The sequence below is a fragment of the Podarcis filfolensis genome, assembly GCF_964270895.1.
Source record: "Podarcis filfolensis genome assembly, chromosome: 2".
In the NCBI taxonomy this organism is placed as follows: Eukaryota; Metazoa; Chordata; class Lepidosauria; order Squamata; family Lacertidae; genus Podarcis; species Podarcis filfolensis.
In genome coordinates, this window is record NC_139605.1 from 96,568,162 (window position 1) to 96,594,723 (window position 26,562).

The 26,562-nt window shown below is 45.2% G+C and overlaps 2 protein-coding genes across 2 annotated transcripts in view; both read right to left on the reverse strand.

Moving 5' to 3' along the window:
• Positions 1 to 5,348, reverse strand: part of LOC310755705 (uncharacterized protein) — a 10,361-nt gene extending 5,013 nt beyond the window's left edge. The window contains exons 1-4 of the mRNA XM_083599048.1: positions 5,147 to 5,348; positions 3,190 to 3,294; positions 1,891 to 2,020; positions 1 to 266 (exon numbers count right to left, since the gene is read on the reverse strand). The exon at positions 1 to 266 is cut by the window's left edge and continues 1,957 nt beyond it. Coding sequence (XP_083455174.1) covers positions 1 to 266; positions 1,891 to 2,020; positions 3,190 to 3,289 — 496 coding nt within the window. The 5' untranslated portion in view covers positions 3,290 to 3,294; positions 5,147 to 5,348. The remainder of the gene's footprint in view (positions 267 to 1,890; positions 2,021 to 3,189; positions 3,295 to 5,146) is intronic.
• Positions 5,349 to 8,088: 2,740 nt separating this feature from the next.
• Positions 8,089 to 26,562, reverse strand: part of NPLOC4 (NPL4 homolog, ubiquitin recognition factor) — a 51,189-nt gene continuing 32,715 nt past the window's right edge. Inside the window, exons 13-17 of the mRNA XM_083599096.1 lie at positions 16,978 to 17,049; positions 15,336 to 15,431; positions 13,053 to 13,169; positions 10,948 to 11,050; positions 8,089 to 10,085 (exon numbers count right to left, since the gene is read on the reverse strand). Of these exons, the coding sequence (XP_083455222.1) occupies positions 9,928 to 10,085; positions 10,948 to 11,050; positions 13,053 to 13,169; positions 15,336 to 15,431; positions 16,978 to 17,049 (546 nt within the window). The 3' untranslated portion in view covers positions 8,089 to 9,927. The remainder of the gene's footprint in view (positions 10,086 to 10,947; positions 11,051 to 13,052; positions 13,170 to 15,335; positions 15,432 to 16,977; positions 17,050 to 26,562) is intronic.

Here is a 26,562-nt window from a genome sequence, read left to right on the forward strand (position 1 = left end):
CACCTGTCAGTGATTCTGTGGGTTTTCTCCCATTCCGAATCAGGACCCTCCGGCGCTTGGCTGGCAAGGGGAAACTTGCTTTCTCCACCTCTGGTTGGGCAACCCTGAGGGGGGTCTTAGCAACAGGCTGGCTCTGGCCTTTTTTGTTCATCTCATCCACAAAAGACTCCACTCCTTCAAAGCGCGTGGTCAGTTCTCCAAGCCGTTCCTTGAGGGCGTTGAATTCTAGGTACAGGTCGTTGAGGGCGTCGGAAAGTGGCTTGATCCTAGAAAGGAAAGAAGCAAGGGAAGGTGTAAAACAAACAAGAGAAATTCCTCTATAGTGGGCTACAAAGCCCAAAGCAAGGAGCACTTCCACAGCAACCAATAACATACCCACCAACATTTCTCCAGTGAAAACAGGGATGTCCTATTCCATCTTCATTATCTGCGATTGGACCCGGCTGGGATTTTGTCCCCACCCCCCTCCCCAGGATGGCACCCAGGGCAGACTGCACCCACTGCACCCACCTTGCTCTGCCTCTGCACATGAGAAGTGCCGGAACTGAGTTCCAGCTGGAAAAAAAGCCCTGATAATAATATTAATTATTCTTCTTCTGTTATTTATATCCTGCTTGTTTCCTGCTTGGCAGGGGGTTGGACTCGATGGCCCTTGTGGTCTCTTCCAACTCTATGATTCTATGATTCTATGACTGGGTTGCCCCAGCCATTCTGGGCGGCTTCCAACATATATAAAAGCATAATAAAACATTATACATTTTAACTTCCCTATACAGTGGTACTTTGGGTTACAGATGCTTCAGGTTACAGACGTTTTAGTTAAAGACTTCACTAACCCAGAAATAGTACCTCGGGTTAAGAACTTTGCTTCAGGATGAGAACAGAAATCACGCGGCGGCGGCGGTGTGGGAGGCCCCATTAGCTAAAGTGGTACCTCAGGTTAAGAACAGTTTCAGGTTAAGAACAGACCTCCAGAATGAATTAAGTTCTTAACCCGAGGTACCACTGTACAGGGAAAAACTTCCCTATACAGGGCTGCCTTCAGATGTCTTCTAAAGGTTGTATAGTTACTTGTCTCCTTGGCTTGGGGTGATTGCATAACTCCATACCCTCCAAAAATTTTCCAATGAAAACAGGGACATCCTAAGGCAACCCAGAGCATTCTGGGATCAAATCAGATGGCTTCTGTAAATCCAGGATTGTCCCTGGATAATAGGGACACTGCAATAATACTTAAGGGAGAAACACTTTGGCAAGATCTTCCCATAATGCCAAACTGCATGCAGAGTATCTAGGCAGGGCAACCACCCAAAAACCAGCTACAAAAACCAAAGTTTACTTACAGGGGATTTCTTCACAGTATAGCACGGACTGACAGAGGCAGATGCCTCTCATTGAGCCAATGGCTTTAGGTGAGGGAATGAGGGACCTGTGGCTGTCCAGATTCTGATGAACTTCCAACACCCATGAACCTCAGCCAACATGGCCGACGCTCAGGGATGATGGGAGTTGTAGTCCTACAACACCTGGAGGGTAACAGCTTAAGACAGAGCCTTCACAACAGTGTCCCCCCAAACTTGGGTCTCCAGCTGTTTTTGGACTACAACTCCCATCACTGGTCCTGCTAGATAGGGATGATGGGAGTTGTAGTCCAAAAACAGCTGGAGATCCAAGTTTGGGAGGCACTGCTTTTACAACTTGTAGCCCACAAAACTGAAAACAGCCCCTTGGCCACGCACTTCCAAGATTGCTGCCAAACAGGCTGCTTTATTGAGTCCCAAGCAGGCGGCCATACATGACCTGCCGAACCCAAGATGGTGACTGTACAGCAGGTTTGCACAGATCACAGCAGAAGTCCATTTTCTTGCCACCTTTACTACCCAGGCTCACCTTCCATAGTCAGGCAACACAGACTGGTGGTCAAAGAGGAGAAGATTCTTCATTTGAGACACAATAGCAAACTTCCAGTTGTCCAGAACAACAGTGAGGTTGGCACATCCCCTCATGTTTACTTTTTCAGCTGGAAGAGAGAATTGGGACCATGAGAGAATATCATAGTAGTAATACAGTCGTACCTTGGAAGTCAAACAGAAACTGTTCCGGAAGTCCGTTCAACTTCCAAAACGTTTGGAAACCAAGATGCGGCTTCTGATTGGCTGCAGGAAGCGTTTACAAGAACGTTTGCAAACCGGAACACTCATTTCAGGTTTGCGGTGTTTGGGAGCCAAAATGTCCGAGTACCAAGATGTTTGGGATCCAAGGTACGACTGTAATAATATAGAAGAACATACACCTTTCTCTGAACTATAGCAGCTCTGCAGTTCCATTTCCTGGCTCGGAAAGGGAGGGGCTCCCTCACCATTTTCATCAGACCAGAATTTGAATCATTTGTCAGACTAAATAATTGCAAACAAAAAGCGCACATATGAAATCCATCCTAAGACAGATGGAATTAGAATAAACTTGGTTTATCAGCTGCATTTTAAAACTATGTAACCCACCTTGTTCACATCTGCTGATGGATTAAGAAGTTTATATAAAGACCAAAAATACATTCTAATACAAAACATACACAACTGAGAAGATGGAAGCCACTTTAGAAACTGAGGTGTTATTATATTCGATGTCGAGACTGCATATGCCAAGGGAGGGAGGGGAATATACAGAACTGCCATTTTTTAAACATTTAATTTCAGGGAATTTGTTTACCTAGAAGTATATCCCTGGAAGTATATCCTCAAGTATATTGTGGTGACAAGATATAGAGAGTGGGAATGGATTTATGGGTAAATCAAAAAATGCTCAAACAGGATTAAAGCTCTACAGGATAGGGTGGAGGGGAAGTTTAATCTTCTGTCCACAGTTTCAAAAGCATTGCAAACGTATGCAGGGGAGATTTGGGTCTTGTGTTCAAAACCTTCACAAAAGTGGGTTTTTTATGCTGACAGTGCATAAACCAAGCTTACTTTCTCACCTGTTCAGTGTGAGTTGGCTGGCTAGAGCCCATGTGCCCTATTAGTTTTGTGTTAGCTTTGCAAAATCAAGAAGGCAGGACCTGCGCATGGATAGTAAAACCGGGAAATCTGCAGCCCCAAATGCACATTTGCAAATGGAAATGAAACAAAAGACAAAACAAGCTTTGTGTGGCATCAGCCCACTCTTTGGCACCCAGCAAATCTGGAACCTTACCTTCAGATCTGTAGTCCCATTCTGACGTTGCCTGCTGCCTCTTTGGTTTGGCGGCACAACAGATTGCCACCAAAAGCAGTAGGGAGAAGATCTGTCTCATGGTGCCTTTGCAGAGGGACAGGAGAAGGAAAAATGCATCAGAAAAGCCTCCCTTCCCCAAGTACTAGTTCCGCAACAACAGTCCCCTTTCCTCACCCCTATCGCTTTGATGGCTCCCATATGGACATTTCCCAGCCGGGATGGTCACAAGCTGTTCATACCAAATGGAAAAGGGGAAAAAAAGGGCCTCTCTGGCTCTGCAGCCATAGCAACGTCACATTTGCATGTGTCCACTTATAGGTCAGATCCCGGCAAGTCTGTGTGCGTCAGGCACAAAGGGAATGCGGCCCAGTGGTGTGAACCAGTGATGCAAGAATCTGGACCCAGGTTTTCCTGAGTTGTTTCCATGCCACAAAACATGCCAATGTTGTGTACCCACAAGTATGGCATTAAACCTTCTACTCTTACTTGGGGGAGGAGAGAAAGGCATACCCTCCAACATTTCTCCGATGAAAATAGGGACGTCCTACCTATTTCATAAGAATAATTTTATTATTATTGCTCCAGCCACTCTGGGTGGTTTCTACCATATATAAAAACATAACAGAACATTTAAAAACACTTAAAAACTTCCCTATGCAGGGCTGCCTTCAGATGTCTTCTGAAGGTTGCATAGTTACTTATCTCTTTGGCTTGGGGGTCGCATAACTCCATACCCGCCAACATTTATCCAATGAAAATAGGGCCATCCTAAGGAAAAGTAGGACATTCCAGGATCAAATCAGAAACCGGGACAGCTACTATAAATCCAAGACTGCCCCTGGAAAATAGGGACACTTGGAGGGTCTGCAGCAGCCAGAAAAGCATTTGCTACATCCTGGTAGTGGAGACAGAGCTGAGAAGGGCTGGCAGCACTGGACAGGATACATACCAAACCTGCATCTACAGTAGCGACTACAGACAAGGAGCAAGGCAGAATCTCTAATCTGTAGCCTTGGGACCAGTAACAGAAGGCTCTCTTCATTTTGACCGGCCCAACAATAATTATCTGCACAGTCAGGCTGTTTATCTGGGTTGCTCTACATGCTTCTGCTTGGTTGCTGGAAAATGTTGGCTTATCCTTCGCTTGCATCTGCTTCCTACCCGTGATCTCAAGGGTGACCCCACCATTTTAATCCAAAACATGAAGAAACAGCAGATACTTCGCAGGGCTGGATACACTAGAATCTTCTCGGATGTTAACTCCATTCTTTCCTGTGATTTTTGTGCTGACAAACTGCTTGGATGAAAGGCTAAGAACAGCCGGTACGACAGCTCAGAACTTTTGTGTGCTGTCTTCATCCTTGGACCCTTGCTTGCCTCCTCTATTAATTCTCTTCCAAGACATCAGAGCCACTGCAATGGGCCCCAAGAACATACAAGAGACACTGCTGGGAACTACGTCCAAATAGGAGATCTGGCACTAGCAAAGGGTACCCCAAGGGACACGGGTAGCGCTGTGGTCTAAACCACTGAGCCTAGGGCTGGCCGATCAGAAGGTTGGCGGTTCGAATCCCCGTGACGTGATGAGCCCCCTGTCAACCTAGCAGTTCGAAAGCACACCAGTGCAAGTAGATAAATAGGTACCGCTCCGGCGGGAAGGTAAACGGTGTTTCCGTGCGCTGCTCTGGTTCGCCAGAAGCAGCTTAGCCATGCTGGCCATATGCTGTACGCCAGCTCCCTCGGCCAATAAAGCGAGATGAGCGCCGCAACCCGAGTCGTCCGCGACTGGACTTAATGGTCAGATGTCCCTTTTCCTTTTAAAGGGTACCCCACAAACACGGCAACCCCTTTAGAGAACGTTCTCCCCAAGTAGCTTGAGAGCAAACAATGCTCAGAACTAGGTTTATAGACTGCAAAAAAAGGAGAAACTCCTTACCTGTTGAACAGAGAATCAGAGATGGTAAATTATGGCAGTTGCTCTTTCAAGTCCAAGGGTTTTCTTCTCTCTCTCTCTCTCTCTGGCCAAGGTCTGCCTCTCTTCGCCTTATAGCCAAGCTGCCCTGGAATTCTGCCAAGCCACACAGCAGTCTTCTAATTGCAAACAGATCCTTTGGGCCTATTGAGAGGCCCCCAGGCCATGGCTTGTTTCCTTCAAAAGGGTGGGGGGGGAGGGAGGAAGGAGGAAGCCTACAGGACAGTGGAACAACTCCCAGAAATTGCAAAAGTACAATTCAGGACACAGACACGTGGCGGAAGAGGGTAAGAGAGCTCTCTCCTGCCCAATTGAACTGTCTTTGGTTTGTTACGGAGCTTCAGAGAAAGTTTGCAATCCAATCCCTCTGCATAAGTTGGACTTGGGAGTCCAAGGTCACTGTTGATGCTAAGGCAGAGGCAGGGAACATGTGGTCTTTGGATTCCCAACACCCATCAGCATGATCAAGGATGATGGGAGCTGGAGCCTTGTAACATTTGGGAGGACCACAGGCTCCCTGCTCTTCTGGCTAAGGGCTACAAGAAGAAGACAACCCCTCCCAGAACTTGCTTTCTTTTGGATGGAGTGAAATATTCATCAGAAGAGGCTCTGACCTTTCTCTTAAACTTCATCTCTTTCACTTAGGGTATGATGGGTCTTCACAGGAGCTGTGGAGTGGAAGTGCATATGCTCATCAATATGTGGCTTTTCTACCTGTCTCAAGTTCTCTCCAGCTCCAAGAATCCATTAACTCTCAAGTCAATGCTTTGGTGGATATTCCAGAATTCAGCTGTCATCTTGGATACTGGTCTTCTTTACGGGACAGAAATTGCCGGCTCATTTCTGTGTCGTTTCCTTTTCTGCCAAGTGACAGCGTTTGAGGGCAGCAACATCGTTTATTGCTAGGGCTCTGCCCAGCATTAAGACCCTTTCCCATCTAAGAACCTAAAATCTGGACAGGGCCAGGTCACGATTTTCCTAGAAAGCTGGCACTGCAAACTGCCCAGGGCAAAAGCAGGAATCCAGTATTTTGCTGGAGGGGGATTTACTGCATGTATGCAAACAGGGAAGTTTTCTTCAAAGCCACTTGACATGTGTACAAGGAAGGCAACTTTCAAAAGCTAATGGGCTTTGGGTGAAGGGTTCAAGTGTTGGGACACTTCATAGAAATCCAGAAAACCCATGTCTGCCTATAGAATTCTCTTTCAGCTTCATATTGAGCAGCTTCCAAATCCATAAATGTGGGGGTTTTTTTGGGGGGGTGTTATTGGGTTGTTTTCATTTTGATGTATTTAGTGTTTCTATATTGTGATTTTCTCCTGTGAACCACCCTGAGACCTGCAGGTATTGGGCAGTATACAACTCTATAATAATAATAGTATCTTAAAAAGGATTTCACAAGCTGGACCTAATCTTACACCCCATTGCTAGTGCATTTTTTCAGAATTAAGGCAAGTTGCCACTTGGCAATTTATGAACAAACTAGATGTAAAGTTGTCCATGCTGGAGGCTGCAGGGGATCCCTACTAGTCGGTGTGTGTGTGTGTGTGTGTGTGTCACTCTTATTTCCATTGCATATGCTTTGAATAGTCAGAAATCTGGCTCTTTGGAAAAATAAGCATTAAAGCTGCTCACAATCCCTGCTAGTACCAAATTAGCCCACTCCAACTTTCAGCCCAAACTCACTACCTCCCCTTGTAAACATTCGAAATTAAAAGTCTGACTCCTAAAAAAACCATGGTCAAATGAGAGTTGAAAACCCAAGAATCCCGCAAGCCCATTGTTCCTTGAAGCCAATTAACAAAACTGTACATTGGAAGAAGTGACTCACTCATTCACCTGCTTCTGCTGTAGCCAGGAAAACTGATGTTGGGCAGGATGCATGTAAGGTTCAGGAAGCCTAACAAATTCTAAGTTGCAAGTCTGAGGAATATTGAGTGTTTTACAATAAAACAATCCGTTTTACAATTTAAAATGTTTTGCTGCCACTTTGTTGTATGGGCAGAAACAAAGCCAAAACAAGGGAGACTGGCTTGCGAAGCACTTTTAGCGAGATCCTTCTAAGCTTCTCCCTCTTAGATTCTCAAGTGAGCTCTTCATCTAAAGCAGCGGTTCTCAACCTGTGGGTCCCCAGATGTTGTTGGACTACAACTCCCATCATCCCTGAGCTGTGGCCTTGCTAGCTAGGGGTGATGGGAGTTGTAGTTCAACAACATCTGGGGACCCACAGGTTGAGAAAGGCTGATCTAAAGCAACACTATAAACACCTAAGTGACAACTGTATGTTTTGCTTGGTAGAGCTCTGAAGAAATGGAGATGAGATACTAAAGCTTTGCCTAGTACAGTGGTACCTTGGTTGTCAAACGGCTTGGCTCCTGAACAAATCGGTTCCCAAACGCCGCAAACCTGGAAGTGAGTGTTCTGGTTTGCAAATGTTTTTCGGAAGCCGAACGTTCGACGCGGCTTCTGATCGAGTGCAGAAGCTCCTGTAGCCAATTGGAAGCAGCACCTTGGTTTTTGAACCGTTTTGGGAGTCGAACAGACTCCTGGAACAGACTTCCGGAATGGGTTAAGTTTGACAGTCAAGGTACCACTGCACTGTGTTTTTCTCTAGACAAAGCTTCACCATCTTCAGCAGAAGGGCTGCTGAAATGCCACATTTTGCTCCCCTCCTGCAGTTGCCAAAGTCCTTAGCAAGCATTTACAGCAGGCAAGGACTACAAGGTTTGAAGTGGGGAGCTCGGATCAAAAAGATTCTCACTGGGGCACTGCCCTGAAGAATATTCAAAGCTTTGTCTGGGGAAAGCTCTGCACAAGTTCAAGAGCTGCACAAGTTCAAAACGGATGGGAAGAAAAGCAAACACAAGAGGACAAGGCGGGCAAAAGAACAGACCAGGAGGCTTCCATTTCAGACGCATTTAATATATTTTTTTATTTGCAGGGCTGTTATTCAGTCAACTCCAGTCCAAACCAAACACACACCTCTGCAACCCATAGAATGAAAAGGAATAGCAAGAGTAGCTACAGCCCGGTGAGCTCAAGGAATCTAGTCAAAACACAAACCCAGGAAAGAAGAGAGCCGCACGTCCTGTCAGCAATAACAAGGGCCAGGTGAAGTGTTGGTTCAAACACCTGACGGACAAAGCCCTAGGTATTTCCAGCCATGGAAAGGTAGAGACTGCATCGCTCATGGCAGCTGTCTGGGAGCCAGGCCTACAGGCCCATAAAGAAAACTGGTAGCTGGGGTGGAGGCACATTTTGCGGATGTGGGCATCTAACAAGATAAAAATTATGGGATGCCCTCTGTCCCCATAACCCAATGGATGGCATGAATGCCTTGCTTCTCTGCTATAAAACTGTTCGGAGTTGCCTGGGGGATGAACAGGCTAGTTAGGTGCAGAAATACTGCTGTGCAAGAGGAACCAAATGTGCCCTAACACTGCTGGCAGAGATGCTGGGAATTTTTGGACAATGAAAGCTCATCTCTGTATGGCAATGGAGGAGCTCACACATCAAAAGACACGAGGAGCTCGAGGGCACTGCTAAAAATGTGGTTATGAGAAGAGGAGGCAGGTAAGTGTTCTGGAGGCAGGAGAATTTCCAGCGCCTCGGCTGCAATTTGCCTGGATCGCGCTGCAGCAAGACAAAGCTCCTTTCAAGATGCCGACAAACGTTCCATTTAGCTTTCCCTGCTGGGATGCTATTTAAGTCGCTAACAGGCACGAGGAAAGGTACTTGCGAGGTTTGCCTGCTCACAGCTACAAAGACCAGGAATTGGCTTTAAATGCAAAGGGATGACAGCATATGGAAATCCGGAGCAAGCAAACTGCTTGCGAACTGCCTGCCCAACCCTGAAACAGCCAGGATGATGCCGCCAAATTGCGACCCGCTTCCAGTTCGGGAAGCCAGCTGGTCCCCACTGCCCGATTTGGGCAAGAACGGCCCTCTGTTACCTAGCTCTAGCTGAGAAGCACCAGGAGACAGCTGTTTTGATAGAGCTCTTTAAATCTGTGGCCATTGTGGCTGGGCTGGACGACTGTAGACATCCTACGAAGTTGAGAAGTGTGTTCTCTCCTCCTCTTCCTCTCTAGCTGAGATAGTCGGTCTGGGACTTAGCCCAGGGGGCTACAAAGCAACTGTATGTTCTGCCAGTGCAGGTCACTCAATTTGGAAGCTCTAATTAGAGGCTGGACCGAAGTGACGCAGGCACCAGGGACCCAGCGATTCTGGGGCTAAATGCAAAAGCATGTCAAGGGAGCAACATTAGGCAAGCTAGCCTGGGGACCCAATTGACCCCTTCAACACAACTGCCTTGCCTCACTGTGACTGCCTTAAGGCTGGGGGAAGCTTGTGGCATGCAAGCTGATTGGGGGGGGCGGGCACAGCATGACCACACTGCCATGTGCCCATGGGGTTGCGCGACGGCAGCTCCAGGGAAACATGACCACTGGCTGGCTTTCTACAATACTGAGAGCAAAGAAAAGACAAGGCAGCAGCGCCAGGCAGAGGGGCTGTGCCGTATCCCTCCCCCTAAAACATCCAGTTCCACCGGCAAGCTGTCACCCGCTGGATGGCACCGAGTGCCCACGACGTGGATCGCTCCCCGCCCCTCCCCCACCTGCCCTGACCCTCAGGGTGCGTCATCCCAGGAGGAAGAACAGTCCCCCGCCTGGCTAAGGGTTTGCCTCTGTATTTCCACCAGTTGGTCTGTAAGGGCCGCCCCGAATGCTAAGCCGAGAGGGGGCCTAGCTACGTGGGAGGCTGCACATCTCGCAGTGATCTGTGCCCGGCTGGTTCATGAAGGTGCAGTGCTGGCAGGCCCACATGGCGGAGGTTGTGGCGTGTGTCGAACCACCCATGGCACCATATTCTTGGAGTCCTGGAAGCTGAACTCCAACTGTGCCTAGAAAAAGGGATTAAAAAAACACACAACAAGAATCAGGAGGGGGGTTAGGAAAGCTCTGACAAAGTGGGGGAATTTTCAGCTGAACATTACAGAAAAGGGTAGCTTTCTCTAGTTTGTGCAGAGCTATATGCCAACTGGACGCGGGTGGTGCTGTGGGTTAAACCACAGAGCCTAGGACTTGCTGATCAGAAGGTCGGCAGTTCGAATCCCCGCAACGGGGTGAGCTCCCGTTGCTCAGTCCCTGCTCCTGCCAATCTAGCAGTTCAAAAGCACATCAAAGTGCAAGTAGATAAATAGGTACCGCTCCGGTGGGAAGGTAAACGGCGTTTCCGTGTGCTGCTCTGGTTCACCAGAAGCAGCTTAGTCATGCTGGCCACATGACCCGGAAGCTGTACGCCGGCTCCCTCAGCCAATAAAGCGAGATGAGCGCCACAACCCCAGAGTCAGTCACGACTGGACCTAATGGTCAGGGGTCCCTTTACCTTTACTATATGCCAACTATATTTTCTCCTCCTCTGCAAGGTCTGTACAGCTTTGAATCCCCTCATAGTATTATTTGTGAGAGACTTTATTTGCTCTCCTGCACTAGATCAAGTTCACAGAGTTGTTTATCCACAAGGATTACACGCTTGCCCGCAGACTGTTTCACAAATATTTCTTTTCTTTGGCCAGGGAGACTGCTATCCTTGCTCAAGCCCCTTCCTTCCGACTGAGATCTCCCCCCGCCCCCAAGTGACTGAGGGAACTCAGACACCAAATCACAACCCTGGGTGATCTGATAACAGATAAAACCAAAGCTCTCCAGCATCTCTGCAGAGGTGCCCAAATCCTAGTATCAAAGGGAAAAGACATGACATACTGCAAAGCTGTTCAATGGTGGCCCATTGCTCAGATTTCTTCCAAGTCTGTGCAAGCTCTTCATTCCGAGTCCTGACTGCCTCCAGCAACAAGCTGATACTATCCTGGAAGAGAGATGATGGGTGAGGTCACAGCTAATCCCATTTACCTCAAGTATACGTGGGGCTGTTCAGGAAGAATCTCTTTTCTCCAGAGCTGCCCCCACCCCCCCAAATCCACCAGCCGTAGTGGTAACATGACTGCTTATTTAACAATAAGGCATCCTTTCAAATAACACATCTGTAGGGCCAGACACAGCTAAGTAGTCTTGCCAGCGAACGTCCCCACAAAGACCACCAATATCACAGTGGCGCTCCCCGCCCTTTCCCCATACCCCCAAACTGGCTCTGGGGGAGGGTTGGAAGAGTCCCAGAACAGCATATGGGGCTGGGGGAGAGATGGCTGATCGTCTCATCAGGCAAGCAGAAAAGCTTGTGTTGACTGGCAAAAAAGATACACTTCAGTTTCCAACAATCTAACAGCATCCCAGTGCCATCTCAGGTGTGCTCTCTACCTCCCTTCCAGATTAAAGGGCCAGCAACCCTATAAAACAGGGGTCAGCAAACTTTTTCAGCAGGGGGCCGGTCAACTGTCCCTCAGACCTTGTGGGGGGGCCGGACTATATTTTGAAAAAAATAAATGAACAGATTCCTATACCCCACAAATAACCCAGAGATGCATTTTAAATAAAAGGACACATTCTACTCATGTAAAAACACACTGATTCACGGACCATCTGCGGGCCAGACTTAGAAGGCAGCTGGGCTGGATCTGGCCCCCGGGCCTTAGTTTGCCTACTCATGCTATAAAACAAGAAGATGAATCGCACACACATCGAACACAACCCTGCATGATACGGTGCTGTATTTGGGGGAAAGGAACTGCCAGTGTGAACTCCTTCAACCAGCCAGGACAGCACCCAGAGGAACCAGACCGCAGTGGCGGCGGGAGTGAGTTTGAATGGTGGGTTGCAGTACAGCTGCATTCTTTCATGCATTCATTTTTCGGCAACCGCAACTTGCCACATGCAAGTGGCAAACTTGCATGGCTGTATGAAGATGACTTAGCTGAAGGGGGACATCTTGTGCTCCAAACAGCAGAGGGCGCTAGAGGCCACTTCAGAGGTGCAGACTTAAGACTTCTGAGTGCGCATACTGTACATGTCTCTCACTGATATACATCAGCCCAATTCAGAAACTGGCAAATAACCCCAAAAGACAAAATGCAGTGAAAATGTGAAGTACCTCCCCCTTTTTATGGGCTACATGCCTATCTTGTCACCACACTTGCCCCACCTTTTTGGCACTAAATGTAAGTATTCAGGTTTTTGTTTTTTTAAAAAAATAGTAATGATAAGGGAGGAAATACATTGTTCAGTGTTTTTGTCTTGTTATCTAACACAAAGCATATCTGACTGCTCCCACTCTCCAGTTGCCTACTGGTAGACCCAGCTGTTCTGCAAATGCTGAATCATTGCAGTTCTCCATACATGGCACAGGGCTTGGTCACCCCCCCCTTTTGGTGTTTACTTTTTTGGGGGGGATGAAGAGCATTCCAGATGTTATATTCGCCAGCTGCCCAGCCAATAAAAAGAGGACGGAGGCATGAGAGGAGATGCAAACACAGGAAGTTGCTGGCCTTGGTAAGACTGGGCAACTGATCATGCAATGGTTTACTGCAGGAATTTCTGATTCAGAGAAATTAAATGAAGTGCTTCCGGTTGTCAGTGTAACATCCAAGTTGGCTCTTGTCTTGTCCAAGAACATACCAATACAAACAACACAAAGGCCAAGCTGAGACTGCCGCACTTAAATCCCACGAGCATCTTTGCCACCAACCTTGAAGAGGCACTTCAAGAGATAGGGCAGCCTGTGGTGTCTGAGAAAAGATGCTTTGCCAAACTACCTGAAGGCGAATGTGAAGAGAAGCATGTAGCTTTCTGCAAGCAAGCAAGCAAGCAAGGTACCCTGTGTGGAGTCCAGAGGTGCCCATCCCCTTAAATATATAGAACTCTCTTTGCAAGAACTCACACCGTTCACCAGAATTAACTTCCTTCTCATTACATACCCTTAAAGGCATCACTTCGTTGGTGACCAAGAAGAGGAGCAGATGGAAATCAGAGATGATGTCGAGGAACACTGAGGATGTGTTCTGGGACAAGTAAGTTGCCAGACTGTGGAAGTCCTGTAGAAATTGTAAAGAGGATAAACATTTCAGTGTTCTTAGGATTGGTCGGTATAGGCAGCACTACAGGGAATGGCTGTTTTGCGTGGGGAGGAGTGTGCATTCCTGACCTCCAAAGGCAGCAACGGAGCGCATGCCAGCCCACTCTGCCCTGCCTCCTTTCCTGACCATTTTCAGGTTGTGGTGATGCTTGTGTGCATGGCTGCGCATGCACTGAATGCGCCTAAAACGGCCGGTGCCTGTGCTGTCTACCCCTATCTAATACGATACATTGTTTTACATTTTCCGATTTTAATTGTTTTTAACTGTTGCATCCTATCACGTTAAGTCACTCAAGAGTTTTTTCCGTTAAAAAAGTTGCAAACAAATAACAATGATAGTAATAAAAACCTGTCAGATTAATCACTCTGGTCAATGAAGCTCTACCAGGACACATTCTCAAATCAAGAGAGCAATTGTTTTTATTCAGATGTAGGAATAAGGGGATGTGAAATGACACGAGATCTCTCAACAAGAGGAGTGAATAAATGGCCGATACTGTCCTAGCAAGTCAAACAAGTGCATTGGGGGAAAGACCCCAAGTTCTCTAATATCCCCAACCCAACCAGAATACACCTGCCATTCCTTTCTGTACTAAGCTACTTGTTCTCTCTCTGATATGAAAACAGTCAGAAAAACAACAATGAATGGACAGAGCACCAGAGAAAGTTTAGACCATTCTTGATCTGGCTCAGTATTCTTCAAAAGCATCTGCCATTAGCTACTTGAAATAGCCACCCAGGGCAACTAGGGACAGACACACTACTTTTCACTTGCATTCACTGTTTCTAACCAGAGGCTTAAACTAAGGACGTTCCATGCACAAGGCTGTACTTACGGGACCGCCTCTCCTGGTATGCCCCGCGGAGGACCTTAGCGTCCGCAAATAATAATATCTTGGAGGTCCCGGGCCTCAAGGAGGTTAAACTGGCCTCAACCAGGGCCAAGGCCTTTTCAGCTTTGGCCCCAGCCTGATGGAAAACTCTATTGCAGGAGACCAGGGCCCTGCGGGACTTGACATCTTTCCGCAGGGCCTGCAAGATGGAGTTGTTCCACCTGGCCTTCTGTCTGGGACCAGTTTGACCCCCCCCCTCTATGGGACCATGTAAGTTACCTCTTTGGTCCTTTTATCGGCTCATGTGGGACCAACATGGATAGCTGGCCCTGATGAATACTTGAGGCTCCCGACCCCTATGGCTGTAAGAGTGGCTGGGGAAACTCAGCCAGATGGGCGGGGTACAAATAATAAATTATTATTATTATTATTATTATTATTATTATTATTATTATTATTCATGGGCAGTCATTTAATTGTATCCTGATTCTAATTTTTAAGCTGTATATTAATTAATTGTTTGATTGTGTTTTAATGTATTTGATATGTGATGTTAGCCGCCTTGAGCCCGGTCTTGGCTGAGGAGGGCGGGGTATAAATAAAAATGTACTTACTTACTTATATGTGGACCTTGCTGGCTGACAGGAGTCGCCAGGATAACTAGAATGAAAAGCTGAGCTAGTCTTATTTGTTTCTAGACCCAGCAGTTCCACAGACACAAGCTCAAATTGTGTCCGCAGCAGGAACAGAAAGGGCAAGGCAGATTAGGGTGTCGTCTCTCCCAAGCGCAGCTCTTTCTTCACAGTGTTGATGCTTTTCCTTCCGCCATATACTGCAGGGGACCTTATGCCCAAGCAGTAGTAGGAAGAGGATAACTGAAGGGGCACACACCTACAAATACTTGTGTGCATTGGGGAGACCTATTACTGGGATGCAAAATGCAACATTTCTGTTTCTAAGGGGGAAATGAGGAATTGTGCAAGAACGTTTCTCTTACAATCATCTACGCAAGCCACGTTCTGACTTCTGATGTACATACTTCACAGTTAAGAGTACATTTTATGTGATTATGTGCAATTTCTCCCCACAGAACTGCTACTCCCACACACAAATTCAGCACAATAACCAACTGCAAATGGGAGCTTTTTAGACTACTTAGCATCTGCAGCCAACCATTGTTGTTGTTTTTTTGCACAACATCCTATGATCTTTAAACATTAAAGTCAGTTAAATTGTTTAAAGCCGCCCCCCTTCCCACCCCGGCACCCACCCCAAATATGATTTGCACATACCTGAGTTTCTCCCAGAACATCACGATTCTCAATAGGGAATGGATTTTGAGAAATAGAAAATGTGTAAACTGGATCTTTGGGGAACGTAGTAGTAATCTTAAATTTAAAAAAAAGAAAAAAAGGTTGAGATGATGACTGCCTTATTTCTTGCGTTGGGTTCCATGCTTAGGCCTCAATCTAACGCCCACCTTATTTCCCAAGGAGATACTTCAGCATGCATGGCTAAACAAGCAGAGTGCAACAAGGAATTCATTTTCAAAAAGCACGGCTGATTCAGGAACATGCAAGCTTGAATTGGCTGTTCTAGAGTGGGTCCATCTTCTGATACAGAATAGGAAGGAATACTGGGCTGAAGTCTTCAGCAGTTCAAACTATCAATGCCCTTCCTGAAACTGCATTTTTTTAAATAATAAAATCACATCATCTTCTGGAGGGCTTGTAAACTTTGCTAATGTGAGGTGGCTGTGATTTTTGGATCCAGCAGGGAGGAGACCATGCTTGCTTGCTCTCCCACTCATTGCCCAAGGCGGACTAATATTACAAGCTGTTATATCTGAAAGTGAGGAGCTAGCATATCCCAACTGCAATTCTATGGAGCCTTACCGATAAAGGACTTTTCAATCGGGGATCGGCAAAATTTGCAACCAAAACCAAAGTTGCAGAAATAGCTCAAGTCATTAGAGAATAACAAAAAAGCAGAACCGTAAAGAGAGGCTTCAGAAATTCGGTTTTGTCTCTTTTTTCAGACGCCTCCTAAGTACACGTTCTGTCAATCTCCTTTCATTTTAATTATACCCCAGGTAGTCCAAAACACACACACAGATGCCTTCACTGCTTGGGTAATAAATATGTTTCTGGGCTGTCAATTGGAATACAAAGTTTGCAGGCTCAACACAATGGCCATCACTGTGGCATGAATCAGGCATTAAATGCCTGTATCCCAACGCTTGAGCAGCTATGTAAATACATGGACAAGGAGGAGGACCATGTTCAAGTTTCCAGCCTATATTACATGCTGCTGCAGTGAATCATACTGGTGCCTGTACTATCATATTGTCTGCTGATGAATCATCACTGTACTACTACACGCTCCCATCTGGTAGAATAGTTTCCTCCCATCATTTTAATGCTAAATCCAAGCTCCGTGGCCATTTATTGCTCCTTGATACCATGCACATATATCCTTACTGCACATCAGAAAGCCACCCGTTTTCCAGCCAGACAGTCAAACCATGTCTGGCTCGGTCACTATAAGCAGCAGACTGCTTAATCACTCCAGTGAAAGGCACAACCGACACTAGCTAACAAGCTCCTGGTGATGTAATCACCAGCATCTCTGTGGGGGGGTGACAGTTTCTACTCATCTAATGGATAAATGTCATTTCGCAAGAGCAGCGAGGTGCTCCAAGCAGCACCTAACAAGGAGGCTAAAAGCTTTTCTGAAGTTTCACATCACCACTAGTCCAAAATAAAACCGCGTTGACTTACGAGCTGCTTGCTAACATTTAGCTTCCTAACAAAGGCAGGGCGGCTAAAGAAAGGAACAAAGTGAAAAATTTCAACTTCAGTGTTGGGGTGAAGTTAGCCCGTTTTTATTTCTCTCTGCAAAAGAAAAAAAAAGAAAAGCGTAACGGATACTTACATCTATGATTAGGTACTCCACAGGGAGTGGACGAGCTAGCTGAGTAATCTCATTGCCAAACTTGTCTATATCCTGAAACAACAGAAGTCTACTGGTTAGATTGAATGATCAATGCAAAATTGCTAAGGAGAAATATAGATCGGGTTGGTGTGCTGCATGTGGGCTACTGGCTAATTCTCAGTGGATCACAGCAATCTGGTTAACTGGATTCTTGCAAAGAAAGCTGCATAACTGGATCTTGATCTGGTCCAGTAAGGAATAACTTATATTCTTAAACATGACTATATATTGAAGATCGATTACACCATAACTATACAGAGATCCCAAGTACACACACTTGCTTTAGAAATTTACACACATATCAAGTGGAACGTGGGAATTCAAGGCTGTGGCTGCGTTTCTTTGTTTTTCAGTGTAGACTATGAAAGACAGAAGCCACTCACCCCTGCATCAAATGCATATCTAACCAAGTAAGGTTAACAGTTTTGTAGTAATATGAAATAACTTAAGTCTAGAACAACTAAAGATGCCTTACTACCAACAAAAAAGTAGGTGTGATGCCAAGCCTGATTTAGCATGCCCTCCCAATTCACCCCCTCATGGAGTTACACAGATGTCCCATCTACCACAATTATTCCATCCTAGGTTTGGACAATTGTACTGCCCAGGCAAAGCAAGTGCTCCCCCCATCCCTCAGCCATCCTTTGTGCAATATAGCAGGGAGATATCTCTATGTGAACTAGGCTTACTGAAATGGTTATTAGTGTTAACGAGGCAGCAATTTTTGAAGGGTCTTTAAAAAGCGGGGGGTAGGTTGGGGGAGCAAGGAAGAGAGCTTCTGGTTCTCATATACAAACTGACCTTTCAGGACTTGTTCCACGTTGCACTGTAGAACAGATTGTACTGTTGGTCACATATTTTAAATAGAACATGGGAATCCTCCCACACCTCTACAGATTTTACGCCCAGGACCAGTGGTCAGGGATGATGGGAATTGTAGTCCAAAACCAGCTGGAGACCCAAATTCGGGAAACCCTGGTCTAGCAGATCAGCCTGGACTGTGTTGCCTTTGCATTCCAAGACTTTGCCAATCCAACTGACATTTTGACAAGCTGCCCTGTTGAATCCAAAAACCTTAGCCTTCAAATAAAGTCTCATTTTCCCATCCCTCTGCAGTTTCAAAAAAAGGAGAAGCCCCAAGCCATCCTCTCTGAAATCAGGGGCTAGAAAAGGCACACAATCTGACAAAGCCTAAACCTGTTGCGCTCTGTCTGATGAATTGAACACAAGTTCAATTATGGGGTGGGGGGGAGATGACTAGCATATGTTCATTAATCACAAACTGACAATTAGACCTGATTTATGTCAAACACACCGAGCTCAAACACTGCTTCAGAAATAAATTCGTAAGAACAGACACTTTTCATTAAACATTCTGCAAGTGGGGGTTGTATTTTCCACCTAAATCACCACTTAACAGGATATAAATCATTCACTCAGACCTATATAAATTATACATTTGTAATTTCCAATCAGAGACCTTACATAAAAGTTTACATTTGCTAAGCTTCCAAAAGCAAAATGTGACTATGAGGCAGATCCCAAGGACAAGTACTCGGACACAGCTGTCAATCTGCATGTTTGATTTATTGCCAGGAAGATTGAGGATGGGTGTAGAAACAGAAACACAGAAACACACACACACACACACACACACACACCTCCACTGCAAGCAGTCAGAAAGGGAGACAAAGTCCTAAGATTGACATTTCTGATGAGCACTGCTAATCAATACTTCAAGATGCAGGCAAATGCTTTGGTCATCACTACAATTCTGAAAGCTACAGATTCAAATTTTCATCTTTTTCTTATTTAAGACTGTTGCCTTCTTACCCAGAGAACTAAGAAAAATCCAGATCACACTGAATTTCTATGTACGGTGAACTTAACCCGTTCCAGAAGTCCGTACAACACCTGAAACTGTTCAAAAACCAAGGTGCGGCTTCTGATTGGCTGCAGGAGCTTCCTGCACTCAAACGGAAGCCGCGTTGGACCTTCGGCTTCCGGAGAACGTTCACAAACCAGAACACTCACTTCCGGGTTTGTGGCATCCTGGAGCTAAGTCATTCGGGTACCAAGGTACCACTATATTCAATTTTTGAACAGAACATTTCTGATATTCAACAAAAGAGGTGGCCAGGAGCACACTGTGCTATGCGTGTATGAAAAGCCATTTCTCGCTCTGCAGGTAACCAAGGGGTTCCATGAGCAAGAGGTGAGCATCATCTCAGCCCCATTGCCAAGCCAAGGTAACAAGTGAGCTAAGTAGTTGAGTTTGGCATGGAGTCAAGGGCAGACTACTACCCCTGCCAATATTTTTTTCTAACAAATCCCAACCTCCCAAGTAAGCTTACTTAATAAAGGCAGCAGATCGGGGCTGGGGGCTACCTAGCGTATTACACAAAATGTCACATTTATGCTTATCTGCCTGCTGAACAGAAGTTGTGGGTGTGTGCTTGATGTGAGCTCATTCCTTTGGGGCCAAGGTAGCTGACCCAGAGAGAGGCAGAGAAGTTGCTAGATGAAGCCCCTTGGGGGTGAGATAGCTCTGTCCAGGAAGACTGTTTCCCTGCTGTCATGGAGCATGAGGGTCTTAGGGAAGTTTCTCTGTACCTCATGCAAATTGCAATACAAATCCATTTCAGAGCAACAATTTTTGGGCAATCGGAAAACCCTCTCCTAGACTCACCAAGGTTTGCTCCTCAGTTTACTGATATGAAACTGTGGGGTGCTCTTTGGTGAATTTTCACCACGTTCCCAAATGGGGGGAGGTGGTAACGCTTCTCAAAATTAAAAATTCCAAAGAACAAGCAACAATGAACATGCCAAGTTTCATCAACCCAGTTTGTGTGTAAAGATGACTAGAAAGATTCATGGAAAAAAGCAGCTGTTTATACATAAGTGGAAACACGCAGCACATTATTAATTATCACCGACCTCTCTCACTGTAGGAAAATCCATGGCATTTCCAATCAGACACCTGCCCAAAACATGATAAGCCTGTAGGCATTCTTTTAAAGAAATGCTGATTATAGAGGAAAAACTCACAGATACTTTTCATTTCTCAAATAAGACAGACTGTTTGGTGTTGTAATATCTTCGACAACAAGCCCAGGGGCTTGAGCCTTTAGATATCTTGAGCTCTAGCAGGAGATATGGGAGGAGGATGGAATTTTTCTGATGGAATTTACTAGCTTAAAAGCCCATTTCTTTTTTTATGGGCATGTCTTCACAGCATTTATTTGGGGAATCTTGCGCTTTTCTACAGGAGCAGTCAATACTCATTGTGCTCCACAGGATTTCATCCCGTGCCTCTTCCCTTTTGGGGGGCAGGGTGTAAAGGGAGGAAAAGGTGCCTATGCCTTTTCTAGGGACACTTCCCATACTTCTAGCTCTACATTGCAGCATTCAGCCAGCAGAACATGAGCAGCTGTTCTACGCGCCAGCCCTTAATCTTGAAAAGGCTGCAAAGAGCAAGATCAAATCCAATGAAACCAACTTGTAAATCTGCCTGTGCAAGAAGCAACCTGCTATACCACCCATATAATTAGCCCACCTGGAACGCATCTTCAAATCCAATTAAGTTCTAATATGCAGAGACATTTTTTTCCAGCACCTGTTGACTTTCATATTTCCCTCCAGGGATTTAAATGAAAAACACTTTTTACATTTTATTTTTTTAAAAGTCCAGTTACTAAAATCTGAATGGCATCCCCTATCGATAAAATAGAACCTTCTATCTTCTCCACTGCAAGTGGTATTTGTAAATCCTGTCCCTCAAAAGGAAAGGTAGGGACTCATGACCCTCACTACATGCACACAAGTTACTGTATTAGCAATTTACATTTTTTATAGGCCTTAACAAACTTCAGTTGGGAGACAGTGAGGGAAACAATACCTTCCTTGCAAATATTTATTTGGGGACTGATGGAATGAAATGTGCAGGGTGCTACAGACCTGGTTTCCAAAGAGAGCTATTTGCCACCAGAGATAGTACCCTCATATAGGGGCTCTAACATCTACCCTTGATTTGCTTTTGCAAGATAAGGAAGTGGGAGCATTTAGTTCTTACCCAAGCTTTCCAACCACACCTGAATACTTTAGCAAGGAGAAACGTCCTATTTTAACCCCTCTCTTGAGGAAGAGCTCTGGTACAAATTCAGCAGTTGGTCTGCAACACTTCTCTCTATTGCCGACGGGATATTTTTGCCTCTTGCAAAATCTTTAAGCAAGACGCGAACAGGCAAAAGCAGCTGGATGGAATGCTTCAAGGTACAGGTACCGTTTGACACTATCATGGTGCCTCACATCTGCTACTTCAATTGAAGTAGAACAGTACAGTGGAAAGAACAAATACAGACAAAGCAAGAACTTGTGTGGGGTTTAAGTATTTTATTTCAAGATCCAGCATTGTACAAATGTGTGGATTGTTCTGAAGATACAGTCCTTATAACTGATCGCGCATAACCAAAATGTGTATGCAGAGCCGGTCAATCTTTTCAATATTACAAAGATTGCCAATACGTGGCCACTAGCATATCTGGGAAAGGAGTAAATGACAGCAGCAAGCAGCTGCTACAAGAGAACTTCCTCTACCCAACAAGCCGAGGCAAGAAATCTCTGAACGTCAAGGATGCATCTATGACTAAGGCCCTTGGCAAGCTCTTAAATGCAGGAGTGTTACTGTCAAAGCTATTGGTGGGGGCAGGAAGAGAAATGCTCTGAAAGCATACTGTCAGGAGGTAACCCTTTATATGAAAAAACAATTAAGATTTAGAGATTAGAGGACAGCAACAGTGCTGGGGCTTTGATCTATGGCTGCAGGAAAGGGGGGAAAACCTGCCTTGCTGGGTCATATCAAGGTCCAGATTTCCAGCCGCAACAGCTAAATGGCTTTGGTGGCTCACAAGCAACATAATATGGTTGCAGCCACTTCACTGTCTCCAGCATCTGGTAAGCAGAGATGTTGTTCAGCTAACGTGGCTCACAGCTGTGAAGAGACCCCATTTCGGACCTACAGTTGGACTTGAATTATACTAAATTGCAAGTCTGTGGGCAGGATGGGTCTCCTTTCAGTTTTTATGCCATAATTATTATTTTTTACTATAATCCATGAATTTGTCTAACAATTGTTTAAAAGCCCAGTGAGCTGCCATCACATCATTCTGCAACAATGCATTTCGTAAGCTAAAATTACGCACTGTGCAAACTAATGGGCTGGCATTGTGATACTTCCTGTTTTATTTACTTTCCTAACGAACTGCATGTGTCGCAGCTGCAGCACTCTATGGTGATGAAAGGCAAAAATGGGGTAATCAGGATTATAGATGACTTAACACTGGGACTTTGTTGGGCTCCCAAATACTCCCCATATGTAAGTGACTGAGGCTACAACCCTATACAGGCTTATTTGTGGGGGAAGTCCTATTGAATTCCGTGGGGCTTACTTCTGAGTAGACATGCAAAGGATTACATTCCTAGAGTCTTAACCTTGCTATATGTACCTTATCCTGAATTAAAATGCACACACATAAACCTCAGCTACACCTTTGGTCTGGAAACAGAATGCTTCTGCCACCCTGCTGCTTCAGCCGGGAGAAGTTTTCACAGACCCCAGCAAGAAATGACAGGGCTGCTTGTTACCTGGCTGAGAATGGTTGCAACTGATTTGACAAGCCAAAAAACATCTGCCCGTGATTGAGGAAGCCCTGGAAATGGCAATGTGGGTTTCAGTCTCCGACTCCCAGATAGCCTGGAGTTTTAGCAGGGACTGGGCTACCTAATAGCACACATGCAGGAGAGTGGGCAGGGGTCCTTAGCCATAGAAAAGGAGACTCAAATTAGGCTTAATATACGAGAAATTGTTTCCTTAAGTGAACAGTCACAGCAACTACTAAACGAAACCTTTTTTGGGAGCTTTATCAACATACACCATTCTGTACTTATATGCAACGTGTTGCAAAACATAAAAAAAATTCCAGCTGTGGAAGTACAACACGTTGTCCAGCCTGTCTGGGACCACCATCCTGTCCGCAGTGCCTTGACACAACTACATGAAAACCTTCTGGGCTGATGAAACTACCTATCCCCAGCACAATTAAATGTGCAAGTACAGATAGGCGATACAGGTCGGTAGACAGTAGCACTGCAGAGAAGGATGGAGAGGCATGTGGAATGACAAGCTGAAATATGAGTCACCAGGGTCACTCTTCCACATGAGAGAGGAGTTGCACTGAGAATAAATGTGGGGGATAAATAGCCCCCATTCTAGTGCCGGCTGAACTGGCAATCCTGGTATTTGCTAGTTTTCTGCTTTCCTCTTAAAAAAGAAGTAAGAAAGTAGCGAAGTGTATAAATGGGTTATATTGGGGCCAGAGAAAGTAGGTAGGGGGCAGAAAACTAGTCTGTAGCAATGGGGTACACAACAGGCTATTTGGAGCTAGAAAGTAGATGTTTCATAAGCAAAAGGCAAGCTGGGAACTAGGAAAGTTGATGAGAACATTTCAGTGGATATGTCACTGGAAATCTGGCATAAAGAACCCTGTACAGCTCTATAAATATGGGGGAGTGGGAAGAGGCTGGGCAAAGGAATCCTGAATATTCTGAATGATTCCAACAACCAAGAAAGTATGTGCTCGGCATCTCATGTCCCCGTCTCAAGGCAACATCAACAGAACATCAGGATTCTCAATTTATCCCCAGACGGAATTAAAGGTCTCGTACACATCAAGCACTCATAACTCAACAATACCCAGGAGTCCTGGTTTTTTAGAAGAAAACAAGTACCAGGCAGCTCTTAATAGAGAGTGCTTGGCCTTCCAGTATTGCCACTGGAATGACTTGACAAGAGGAAACCTGATATATCATACTAAAATCTAGCAGCTGGCAATTCTTTAGACCAGCGTACCATACAAAGCTGAAGCGACAGCCTAAATGCAAAACCGTATCCAGTTTTTTCGGTCTGTAAAAGAACGGTGCAAGGGGAAAATGTCTATCGGTAACACAAGTGTCCTCATGTGCCTTTCATCTTCTACCAACCCCAAACATTTCCTGGACGTTAGAACATCAATAACAACATAACTCACTGGGAAAGATGACATCTTTGCATTGGTCCTAAGATCATATGTATTTTTCAAAAGTCAACAAGGGAGCAGAGTCCTGCAAAAGCACTAAACCTTTGCTACTCTGCTTCAAAGGATCCATAAAATTCAGATTCCCCTTTGGATTCCCCCTCCCTTTTCTTTTTTGGCACGCTGCATTTGATGGAATGTTGAGACATCCATGAAATAAGTCTAGAGCTGGAGTCCTGCGGTGCAGCAACCAACTTCAAGAGCACAAGACTCACAGGGGTGCCCAATAAGATGACAGCCAGATAATGGAAAGTCAAACTTAGCAGACTGGCTGGATGCTGCTTCAGGAAGAAGAGGAGGTGTTTGAAACACCCAGAAACATAAAAACGGAGAACTGCTCTCCATTAATGCAAATTGCAAATGGATGAAAATGCCAAATTTTAAAGAGTGTTCGGCTCTCACGGCTTCCAGTGATTTCATCTGACTATGCTATGATAACTAATGCCAATATATTTTAGGAAAGGAGATCTAAAATTTATAGACATCTAGTGTTATGCGAAATGTAAGTCAAACAACATCTGCTTGTCAGAAGTTCTCCCCCAGCCCTATAAAACCTCTAGGCTTGGTATCTGTTGACATTCGATAAAGACCTATGAAAGGAACGCAGCATATTATTCAGCCTTCTCTTATTCAGACTCGCAAGGGCAAAATACACTCCAAGCTTAAGTAAGTTGGAAAGAGGAAACTGGTTGAGATAGGAAAGAATTGTCTTCTAAGATAGCATATGCAAGACTCCTACATTCTTGAAAATAATGCAATTAGCCCTTTCTCCATTATAAATGGTTAACCTAGCAACTCTTATTTCTGGTGCTACAGGAAGTCGCAAATACCCTGCCTGCCCACATCCAGATGAAAAGCAGAGAAATGTACTTTTATCAAGTAATTGATATACTACATGATGCCAAACTGCTTCTAAGCAGTTTATAAAGCATAAAAAACCATTACAGATTACTCAGGTGTTGGATGCATGATAATGATATAAAGGCTGCCTTAATTCTTAATTAACTATCAGACTAAGTTCAAGGTGCTGGAATCGGTGGCAAAGCCCTATACAGCTTGAGACTAAGATAACTAAAAGACAGTCTCAGCCATTATATACTAAAGCAATCACTATGCTCTGCAGAAGAGGGCCTCCTTCAGATGCCATCTTATCAGGAAGTCCATTCCACATGGTATCTGAGTTGGGCATTTAGTGTGGCAGCACCTGCCCCTTGGAATGCTCTCCTGTTACATATCGAACAGGCACAATCTCTGTCGTCTTTTTAACACTGGTTGAAGACTTCTTGCTTTCAGCAAGGCGTCCTCAGTGGATTTTTTTTATTTCAGTCAGTCTCTGCACTGGATTTTAAATTGTTTTTATATCTGTAATTGTTTTATACATGTTTATTGTATTGTATTGTATTGTATTGTATTGTATTGTATTGTATTGTATTGTACTGAGATGCTTCATAGGAAGTGATTAATACATGAAATAAATAACACAGGGAATCAGACTTTCCATTCCAGACACACTCTCCATTGGTGGGTGAGGGGAGGAGGTGTTCCTCAACAGTGAGAACAGCTATTTAAACAGCTTTTTTTGTTCTGGTTCTCAAAACTCCTAATGTTCACACCAGCATAAGCCTCAAGCCCTTCACACCAGTCAAATTTCAGCATCCAGATGCAGTTAAAAGCATTGCTGCCAGTGCTGATTTAGTCTTTAAGGGGCCAAAATAAAGAGAGTGGTAAAGACATAAAAGTCTTGCACGGCCAGAGGCGTCAGAAAAATGCCTGGCTCCATAAAGTTGGAGCAAACCTGGTGCTGTTGGTTTTCCTGTTTTGGTGCTTTTTGAGATATGAGTGAGTCATACTTGATTCTCATGGGAACAAGCAATGGCTGGAACATGCCGTCATGGGTGCAACAGCCTCCGGCCCTGTCCCACAAACACGCACTGATGCGCACCACCCAAGGATGGCTCAAGAGAGAAGAAGCCTGTTATTTGCCCTTTAAGCACCTCTAGGCTCACTGAGGCCCTGCAGCCAGTAACGCGCTCAGCCATTTCCCCTAGACGTGTGGCTTTGATCCCAACATGGGCTTCTTTCGTGCAGCAAGCAATTGAGACAACTTCGTGAAAAAACGTTTTCCAAAAATATAGAAACAGTATACAAGGACTGTATACTTTATGCAATGAGCAAAGTTTCACATAGGCACCGCTTCAAGTCTCTCTGATTTTACATACATCACCTCTTCTCTGCCTGCAGGAGTTTAAAGAGCATCTGTTCTCCTACCCAGCTAGACGACACAGGGGTTCAATAGCTTCTGCTGTATTTAAACTGCTGCTAACCTTGCGAGATAAATGTACTCCACATTACACAAACATTGGCTTCTTGGGGCGGATCCAACAAATTTCTAAAA